We start from the raw sequence: 11,629 nt of genomic DNA on the forward strand, positions 1-11,629 counted from the left end.
CTTCTTATTTTCTCTTATTATCTTTTTACCTGGAAAATACAATTTTCTTTCGTGACAGTTCGCAGACGTTGTCTCTCTCTTTCTCTCTTTTTTTCTCTCTCTCGTAATCTCTCCAAATTCTCCGAGTAATTTTGCACTCCGTAAGCCAGACAAATTTAACGTTTCATTCTTCGCTAAGTACTCGAACGTACACTTTTCTACCGGTTATTCCCGTTATCTCTAGTTAAACGATAGATTAAACAGAGTATCTATCTACTTCTCGTAAGTTTGCGTAGACGCATTCTAATAACACTTGATCATTCTCCCAATTCGAAATCAGTGCGACCGACTTTCTACCGAATGAAAGAAAGTAAGACTAGAGGAAATTTACTCTTTATTACTCAAAAAAAATTCTAATCTCACGAGTATTTAAAAATTCGTCCGAAAGAGATATACGCTCGTGCTAATTTTTTTTCGATGTGTACGATTAATATCCACCCAAGTACTGCTGCTTGATCTCTAATTTCTTCTTTTCCTTTCTATCTTTTCTATTTTTTTATTTCTTTTTTTTTTATGTATTTTAATTAAAAAATAAAACTAGAAGAAAGATGTACAGGAAAGGGGAGAATCAAAGTCATTATAAAAACAGAATTTTCGTAAAGCAAAAATAATGATGTCTGCGTAAAAAGTAGACAGACAAGTTAAAAATAAAATAAAGAGAGAGAAAGAAAGAGAAAGAGAGAGAAACAAAGACAAACATATAGATAGAAAGACAGAAAATCCTACAAAATTGGTTTCTAAAGGTTCACGTTACGTATATGTTAGAAGACTAGGTTGAGAGACTCCTTTTGGATTACCGTATTGTAGTTGTACACGGAATGCCAAACTTCTCGCGCTACGTGATACGTACAGGGATTTTCCGTCTTTCTCTTCCTCTTGCTCTCTCTATCTTTCTCTCTCTCTCTCTCTCTCTCTCTCTCTCTCTATTTCTCTTTCTCACGATGCCACGAGAAAATCTTTCTTTCTTTCTTTCTCTCTCTCTCTCTTTTTCTTTCTAAAAGTTTCTCAAAAAGAGGACCTTACGAAAAAAAAACGAAGATGTACGAGAAAAGACGCGAACTAGTTCGTATTATGAGGAAATTACATTCGTAGGAAACTTTGTCTTACATGGGTGTATGTGTGTATATATATATATATGTAGATACACGTATAGGTACGTGTATCTTTGTGAAGAAGTGCTAACGTAGTAAATACATACTTGTGCACAGGATAAGAAAGATTCTCTTTTTCTTTATCGTCTTTCTCCCTTTTCCGAAGCAATTGATGATTTAGCACTTCGATCGATCGTTCCACTCCTATACCCTTTTATATCTTTTCGTTTCTATCGCAGTTTCTAAGAGTATATTATATATATATATATATATATATATATATATATATATATATATAAGTACATACAGACTTATATAGATAGATTTTTTATCTTTCCGAGGAGAAAAATATCTATCGAAAAAATCAACCACAAAAATTTTTCATCACGATCGAAGTAATAAATTTTTCATTTAAATATGAACGAAACGTTTAATTATATATTGGTATCGTAATATTTATCAGAAAATATAATAAAGATTTATAAATCTTATTGGAAAGGTACGAGAAAGAAAATTTACCACGGTCAAATTATCAATTTATACAAGCTGACTCTCGGTCGAAAGTAATCGAGCGAATTTTGTAATCAGAAAACAAATCTTAATTGAATCGCTAATAGAGCATTCTCATATTCATAAAGATAGTAGATATCTATCTATGTATTAAAAACGGATGATGGTTATAACGTATCAAATAACGAAATTGAAATTTATCGAATTTCTTCGCAATTTCGAAAGATTATGAGAAAGAAACAGAGAAGAAAAAGAGAGAAAGTATATGAAAAAGTCTGGATAATATTCTCACGTGTAAAAGAACAAAAAGGAAGGTAATAAACCAATTTAGAAAACGTCTTGAACGATTAGGCGCAATAAAGGAAAGTGCAATAAAAGAGAACTTAGAATGTATAGGCGTGTGTGTATATATATATATATATATATATATATATATATATATATATATATGTATATAACGAAGTTACGATCGCTGCGTGCCTGCAAGTATTCGAGATTGCACAGAAGGTAACCCTCTTTCATCGGCGTTGTTGGACAGACTCTTAGAGACTAGCTATAATATTGAAATATATAAATGTGTCGGTATGATATATATACATAAAAAAAAATAAAAAAAAAATAGGATAAAAAAATAAAAAGAGAGGAAAAGAAAGAGAAAGAGAAAAAGAAAGAGAGAGAAAGAGAATGTGTACCAGAATCGCTTGCTCGACCGCAATTACTCGCTTCTAATTGCTTCTCTTCGTGAGCTTCTGGAATTATCGCTTTGATCGGAAGGAAAATATATTAGTAGAGACGTAGGAAGGGACGAATTAAACGGCATCTGCCTTAAGATAGTCCTCCCACGTGCGAAATGGTTAATACGAGACGACAACGATCCGTTTTGAAATTAAATGGCTCTCTCTCTCTTTCCCTCTCTCTTTTTCTATTAAAGATGAAAAAAATATCATGACTTTATTTCGAATCGAGTGTTAGGTAACGTCAATAATTAAATTCGCGTTATTACGTCAAAAAAGATAGAGAGAAAGAAAAAGAAAGAACAATTATTTCGACGATTATTGTAAAAAAAATTGTACGATGTTTATTCGTACAATTTTTTTTATAGATTTTGAATATAGCAGGTGACTTTTTTAACGATAGAAAATTTTTTACGAATTTTTGTATTTCCCGCTTCACTTTTAATTCGATCGAGAATATCCTTCTTTTTTATGTTTATAAATTTTTAAGGATTTACAATAAGGGAGAAATATAAATATTAAAGGAAAATATTTAGATGTTGTTAAAATTTCAATGCGTGTAAACGATAGTAACGAGAAACATCCCTCTTTTTCCTTATTTTTCTCCCTGTTGGATGACGTCGTCGACATCGAAATATTTTCGAGAAAAGTATTCTTAGATAAAATGTTATTACCAGGGTTATACACAATTCGAGAGCCTGGTAGAAACACCGCAGTATATCTGTACTTTGTTTTACGACGAACCAGGAAATACAAACGATAACGCAAATGCGTTGGTCTCGTATATTTCCCAAAAGAAAAGGGAAAAGTAAAACAGGACGAAAAATATGATATCTTTCTTTTCCTAGTTTAACTACTATTCTTATAATCTCATGTCGTTGTTCTTGTCATATATTCGTTGTCAAATAGACATTACGATATTATCAAGAAAAATACAATACTTTTACAATCTTTATATAAAATACTAAGGAATATTTAAGAAAAGGCAAGAAAAGTTATTTTTTAAATTATACGAATGAATAATTGATCATATTCTTTCTAATTTTAACTAATAAAGATCTAAATTATTCATGATGAGATATGATATAATCTCGAATAAATTTGACAGTAGAAAAACAATGACCAACAATGCGGATGAATGTAACTTAAAATATATGATTAAGAAAACGCTTAAATTAAAATACATCATTCATTTATTTATTTATTTATACATATATTATTAAAAAGAAAGTAATCAATTGTTGTAATATATTATAGTTGAACATATCTTTTTCATTCGTTATGGTCATAATTAGAATAATAATAATCATTATTATTATTATTATTATTATTATTATTATCATATGACTATTATCGTTATTATTATTAGCACTGTTATACAACATCAACGGGTTGAAAACGGGTTTCGCATAAGTTTCGAGTTCGAATTAGGGACGTCCTCTATCTATACGGGGAAATATTTGTGAGCTCGAGGCGTTATTGTGTTTCACATCGTGTAATTATATGGGAGAGATCCGATCCGTTACGTAGCCAGATAGGCTCTGAAGCTGATGTTAAACTCGTTGGAAGGCTAGTATGGGTTAGATCGAACAAAACTCTATAGGTATATTCGGTTATCGTATATACGCTCTACGATTTGTTGATATTTTATTAGACCTTCAAAGCTAGGGGGTCTCTTTCTAATCTTGCTTAGATTTCGCGAGCTTTAAAACTCAACGAAGCACGAGAAGTCGAGAGAAATTTTGTTTGAACCTTTGAGTTAAATTTTGTCCCTTTCTTTTTCTTTTTCTTTCATTTTTTTTTTTTCTTTTCTTTTCTCTTTTTTCGTCGAATTTCCCTTTGAACGAAATTGAAAATCAGCTGACTAGAGGCGAGAATTTTGAAACGTTTTTGCTTTTAGGGAAGGAGTCCAAAGAAAATCGGTTTCCTGATTGCCATGGTTTGGATTGTTTCTTTGGGAATTTCAATGGCACCTCATTTTGGTTGGAAAGATCCAGATTACTTGGAACGTATAGCAGAGGGTGAATGTCTCGTCTCCCAAGATCCAGCGTACCAGGTGAGTTACTAATATAATATTATTAGACTGGAGAAAATTTATATTCCATAAATTCTACCGGAAGCAAAGTTTATATTCTTTCCGAAAGGAAATTTATATTCTATCGTCAAAGGACCTACATTTTTCAAAAACTCGATGAGTTTTCGAATCGAATTATAACCGATAAATCGTTGACCTGTTCGTTCGTTCATCGATTACGTAGAAAGTTAAGAGAAATGGCTCGATCCGAAACTTAATGAGAGGAAAAGAGAAAGAGAGAAAGAGAATGGTAGGAAGGAAAACCGAACATAGCGTAGGTGTTCGACGTAACTCGTATTTTTACGTTTTTGTAAAAAAATGGCTAAGGGAGAAAAATAGATAGATAGATAGATATACATAGAGAGAGAAAGAGAGAGAGAGAGAAAGGAGAGAGTGACAGAGAAAACGAGAGAAAGAGACAGCTTATGAATTATCCGTAAAATCCGATAATAGGAATTATATCTCAACGAAATTCTCGAAGATATATCTCTAAATCATATACATGTACAGGGTGTCTCTAAAATATATAGGTCACACTGCAAACTTCGTAACGTAATATATTCGTCTTGAGAATTAAACATTAAAATTACTTATTTCGTTTATTTCTCATAACTTCTAACCCGATTACAGATATTAACATTAATGTTTAATCTAATTTTCTTTTGTTTGTAAATGAGAGAAATTAATATAATAAAAATATTATATATAAGAACGTGTAGTAATAATTCCTTGTTGAATAATCTTTTTTTTTTTTTGTATTTGGAAAAAATCATATATACGATGACATCTATTTTCTTTTTATTGTTTCTACCTTTGAAATAAAAACACTATCTGTTTTTCCTCATTCGTTTGGCGTAATACGATAATCTTTGCTTTGAACAATTTCAAATGGAAAAATCATTTACAACCAAACACGGATTCGAACGTCACAAACGAATTTCCAGTATTTTATTTCTTCCCTTTATCTCTGTATATCTCATCAAAAAACAATAGGAGCAAATCCGAACTAGCATCGAGTCGCATTAAACACAAGAATTCTCGCCAAAAGGAATTGCGTACGTTTCACGAAATTGAAAAGTCGAATTCATCTGTCCCCAATATCTCTCGATTATTATGCATTGGGTTTAACTCCCTTTATTATGGAGGATTAAGAACCCTCATTCTCTCACTCTCTCTCTCTCTCTTTCTCTCTTTTTCTCTCTTTCCTTTTTTTTCTGTCCTCCCGTATTTTCTCCAAACGAAAAGAGATCAACTTTTTGCGCGTCCCACTTTTTCGGATTGATCTCATTCATGCTCGAAATATTTAACGCGTCGACGACGAGAAGAGATAGAAAAAAAAATTTCCCTCTTGGTTAATCCTTCATAACATTATGTAATTTTGATATCTCATTTGGATCATATTTATCTTTCATATTCGTGTTATACTAATATTATACTAATATCATACAAATTTCACATTATATCTCATATTTTTGTCATAAAATTAACTGTTACATCATATTCGAAGATCAATATTTGCCAATAAATTTTATCAAGTATTCTTAATATAAATTATACTTATTTTGATACTTTATTTATATATATATATATATATATATATATATATATATATATATATAAGTAAACATGTAATTTAATAGAACTATACCATTTATACAGTATACCAATAGAAGTATACCACATATACAGTATACCAATAGAAGTTATACTTCATGTTACTTTTTTTCGACGTGAAAAAAAAAAATTTGAGTCGTATAAAGTGACATATTGGATTTAAATTTCGACTTGCGAAAATACTGCGACCTACGGAAAATAGAGGAAAAATAAAAAATAGAATCAAAAAAACGAAAAAAAAAAACAAAAAAAAATGGAAAGAGCAAGGGAAAGAGAGAGAAAGAGAGAAAGACAGAGAGAATGCGTATTTTGGTATTTACTTTGATATTTCATTACATAGAACGCAGGAGAAGTTGAACTCGGTAATAGAAATATACACGTAGTAGGTACCCATACTTGGCGACACTACCAAACGAAGTTGAGCCGGTTTGAAAGCACGCTACTACATCGACGAATGGTTTGCCTTGAATAAGCAAAGGATTGGACAGTTTACTAGGGTGTCGGGGGACGCGAAGGAAAGAGGTGTGGGGATGGAGGGTGAGAGGACTAGAGGTGGCTGGACACCAGCTCGGTAAAGTGGATGGAAACCCTCCATATCTGGCAGTCGAGCCAGACAAACGGCATTCGTTAGCGGCCATAACTTTCACGAACCACCGGAACTCGTATCTCTCGATGTCTTTCTCTCTCTCTCCATGGTCTGTCTATCTATCTTTCTTACTTTTTCTCTTTTGATGCTGCAATAGAATTAAAAATCATAACGACAACGTTGAAAAAGGTACTACTACTACTACTACTACTAACAAAAAAATTAATTAAAAACAAACCGACAGAATGAATAATTATATATAATCCGAATTATTTAGAATATGTTAGAAATTTTTCTGCTGATATAATTATTACTTCTTCTTTTTACGAGAAATTTTTTTGCGTATATATATATATATATACATATAACCAAGTTTACCCAGAACTTAAATATGTGTACTGCATAAGAATGAAAAGGAATAGAAAAATAAAACATATTTCTAATGTGATATAAATGTCTGTATTAAGCTATTCTTAACTAAGCCATTTCTTAAAAAAAAAATTTTTTCCCATGAAAGTTAATTTCGCACTTCATTAACGTGACAAAGTTTTATTGATAAAAAAAATGTTACGCAAAACTATCTTTCATAAAAAACCGTAATGCATGCGTATGTATATATGTGTGTGTGTGTGAGTTATCGAATATTCGCTTCTGTGAAAAGTTTGAGGAAATTAGATTAAAAAAAAAAGAAAGAAAGAAAAAGAAAGCAAAACAAAAAGAAGAGAAACATAAATAAATTCGTTTAATTTCTTTACAAAAAAAGAAAGAAGAAATAGTCCCAATAAAATGTTCTTTGAGACATGGAATTTGTTTAACTTGTTAAAACTCCTCTCTCCATCTCTCTTTCTCTTTCTCTTTCTGTCTCAATCGTATCCTTATTTCCCTCTTTCCATCTCCTTTCCTCTGTTCGTTATTAAAACGATAATCTCTCTTCGTTAGATACGCGAACGAGTGTACGACTTTTAAGAAACGTTCTATTTAACGTCACTGGTGAAAGTAGCAACGTCTTTTTTCTACTTCGTCAAAGTGAATACGCGAACGTTAAAAAGGAAAGAAGAAAAGTTCGTCATTCATGATAGAAGCGAACGCAGTTAACAAGCTCGATATCCTTTCAATTAGAGCAGGGATAAGCTTTATAGGGGCTGTAAACGAGTGAGAGGAAGCAAACCTACGTAACACTCCATAAGCTTATTAAAGGATAGATTTTAATGCAACGAACTTTATCTCTTACTTCGTTGAACTTATAGACCGTGTACCGAGAGAAGGTACAACGATATAATAGTTAATCCGGATACTTCTCCCTTCCTATTTCTCTTTCTTTCTGTTCTATATATGTATGTCTTTTATTATCTCTTTCTCTCTCTCTCTCTCTCTCTCTCTCTCTCTCTCTCTCTCTCTCTCTTTATCTCTCTCACGCTTTCTTCTCCTTTTCCATTTGCTTCTTCCACTTCATAGATTCAACAGCAGGGGTAGAAAATTCCTGTTAAAGTCGTGGATTTCTACTTAAGAGACCCCCAACTTTGTGGACGAGGATAGATTCTAATAGCTAAATCGCATGAATAATTCAGCTTTGAGGATTGCTTGAAACTTTAAAGCTGTGCCTCTCAACACAACAGAAACGAATATATATATATATATATATATATATATATATATATATATATATATACATATGTGCGTGCGTGTATGTGTATTCTTCAATCGGATTAAGTATCTATGGTATAGTGACTATACTTCCATTACGATCCGGTAATCTATATATATATATATATATATATATATATATACTGTAGGAGACTTAAGTATTCGTACAGTGTAGGAATTTATTGTATTTCCATCTGTCCAAATTCTACTGTACTTAAATCACCCACTGTAGACACACACACACACGCATACAGAGACACACATGAGTATTTTTTCGTTTTAAAATAGTCGTGGTTGATAAAATTGAATTCGTCGATGATAAAATAGTCGAGAAGTTAAAAAAGCGAATTTTTTTCTCAAATTGATCAATCTCCAGATGGTATTCTATCGTCAGGAGATCGACGGATTAATAACTTAGTTTGTCATAATACGAAATATCGAATATTAACGGAGCTTGATTCGATTATCTCTGATTGTATATATTTCTCTCTTTCTCTTTCTCTCTCTCTCTCTCTCTCTCTCTTTCTCTCTGTCTCTCTCTTTTCGTTTGTCACTTGGATCCTCCTTGATCCTCTTCACAGTAACCGCTTAACCGAGAGCAGAGCTAAATTGGATTTTTGTTTGATGTATTCGAAATCGAGTTTAGTAGCACGTAGAACCTTCACGAGAATAGAACACGTCTCCTACTTCTCTTCAAAACTTTTGATAAAAGAGTGTGTGTGAGAGAGAGATAGAGAGAGAGAGAGAGAAACTAGAGAAAAAGAAAGAGAGATAAAGAACAATACCACTACATATACATAAATGTTCGATCATGTTCGAACTTTGTACATCGTCAATTTTCATCTTATCAAATCTAAAAGAATTTACATACTACATTTGAAACATTTCTACTATTCTTTCTTTACGTTTGTTCCTCCTTCGTTCATTGTGTAACACGTGTGGAATTTAAATGGTCCCGTTCTATGTAGATTACTATTTGAACTCTGTCTCATACAATCTCCATATACACATTAACCCACACTCATTAACTTACACGCTTGAACACCCACACATTCTCCCTCGCTTTCTCTCTCTCTCTCTCTCTCTCTCTCTCTCTTTCATGAATGGTAAACATACCGCATGTACTCACATTTTACAATTTGAGTAAGATAAATTTTCTCTGACGCACGTAACATTTACGTTCGTTCTTTAATATAAAATTAAATTATTAAGGTCGTGCTTGTATAAATGTTCTTTCAAGAGAGAAAGACAAAGAGAGAAATGAATATTCGTAAAAATGTTTCGATGAATTAAATTTATAGAGTCACTCGATTGATATCGACTTGTTTACTTATTGGCTTAAGAATATTATCATTAGCGATATTACGATTATAATTATGATTGTTATTATTATTATTATTATTATTATTATTATTATTATTATTATTATTATTGTTATTATTATTATTATTATTACTATTATTATTATTATTTATTAATTAATGATATGTAATTATTATCGATTTTCTTTAATTATGCGCTTATGTGAATATTGAACATATCGTATGTATTTCCTTCAATATAATTTCGAAATTCCTTTATTTTATTCATATTATTTTTATAACTTATCAATAAAAATCGTCCAACTTGACATAAATATTTCATTTTTAGAAATGCAAAATACGTCAAGGAATATTCAATGCTGTCATGCTTAAAAAATAATATCATACGTTTCTGCGTCATTCAACGACAGAAAAATCGGAAGAAAAGAAGAAAAAAAAAATAAAAAGAGAAAGAGAGAGAGAGAAAGGGAGAGAAAAAGAGAGAGAGAGAAAAAAGAACCGTTTAACCCAATTTAACGATATTTCATCGGTGATACCACACGATTCATCGGTGATACCACACAAATCATTCAAACTTTCCGGTACATCGCGCTTTTCCATCGGGAAAAGACTCCCGCGTTAACAGACACCACGACTGTATATCAATATTCATTATGTCTCCAAAGCAATGAATATTTACGTTATGCTGACGCGTTATAATAAAATTTGACGTAACGAGATGGTATCGCTAACAAAAGTCTTTCTCCAATCACGTATTTCCTGTATATCTAATTTATTGTTAAAATATAAAATGGTAAAATGAATAAAAAAGAAAAATTTCAGAAAAAAATAATAAAAATAACAATAAATACATCAGGTATAACAATAATGATAACGATAATAATAATAATAAAGAATAAAAAAGGAGTAAATAAAAAAAATAAACCCCGCTTCTAACGTCTCAATTTTTCGAAATTGTGCATCAATTTTTTTCATTTTTTTTTTTTTATTTTTTTATTTTTTTATAAAAACGCTTTTCGAAACACGATACGACGTCTATCGTCGTCGTTGAAATTTACATATAAATGATTTAATTAAAGGCACATCTTTTCTCCGCCCTTTTGTTAGACCGAGATACCTGTCACTCGATGCCGATGAAAACCGATAGAACGGATTTCTCTGGGCATTTTCGTTTCCGACGCGTCCGAAAACGGAATTATTTTCTCTCGACGTTCGCGCATCGATATTATCCAGGCTGCTCTAGTTTTCTCGACAAGCTTCCTATACGTAACAACTGTAGGATAAAAAATGTAGAAAAAAATCAACGAAGGCTTTCAAGCACTGAGATCGTTCGGTAATTTAACCGTCTTGCTCTACTTTTATTTTTCTTTTAAAATAAATATTCCTTACTCTCTCTTTCCCTTCCTCTCTCTCTCTCTCTCTCTCTCTCTCTCTCTCTCTTTCTCCCTCTTTATTTATTTATTTATTTATTTATTAAACATTTAAAAATATATTCACGTTAAATCACCTTACACATTGATAAATGTTATATAAGAGGATTATTATTTTTTACTTACATAAATATCATAGATATATGAAACAAAAAATGATCAAATTTCACTTGGCACGTTTTCATACTCGCATGTTTTTCTTTTTTTTCCTTTTTTTAGTTTTTCTTATTATTATTTTCCATTCTCGATTCGATAGTTCCATTTCCTATATATATATATATATATATATATATATATATATATATATATATATGTATATGTAGCTACAAGAATATCGATAATATTACTACGCTTTCTCTCTCTCTCTCTCCCTCATACACACACTCTCTTTTTCTTTCTCTCACGGCCCACAGGTCAGCAATTTTTCAAAGCATCTCACGATTCGTACGGTACACGCACATACCGCCGTCATGGACGAGTGCTTATGTAAAGTTTCTTCGTGCTTAAAGAAAACTAAAGAAAAGAAAAGAAAAAAAGAACACGAAAAGAAAAAACAAAGGAAAAAAAAAGAAAAAGAAAAGAAAA

At 31.4% G+C, this 11,629-nt stretch overlaps 1 protein-coding gene across 1 annotated transcript in view; it reads left to right on the top strand.

The window, feature by feature from the left end:
- Positions 1-11,629, top strand: part of LOC122630799 (5-hydroxytryptamine receptor 2B-like) — a 101,283-nt gene that overhangs the window by 83,880 nt on the left and 5,774 nt on the right. Inside the window, exon 5 of the mRNA XM_043815725.1 lies at positions 4,275-4,430. Coding sequence (XP_043671660.1) covers positions 4,275-4,430 — 156 coding nt within the window. The remainder of the gene's footprint in view (positions 1-4,274; positions 4,431-11,629) is intronic.

The sequence above is a fragment of the Vespula pensylvanica genome, chromosome 7 (assembly GCF_014466175.1).
Source record: "Vespula pensylvanica isolate Volc-1 chromosome 7, ASM1446617v1, whole genome shotgun sequence".
Taxonomy (NCBI): domain Eukaryota; kingdom Metazoa; phylum Arthropoda; class Insecta; order Hymenoptera; family Vespidae; genus Vespula; species Vespula pensylvanica.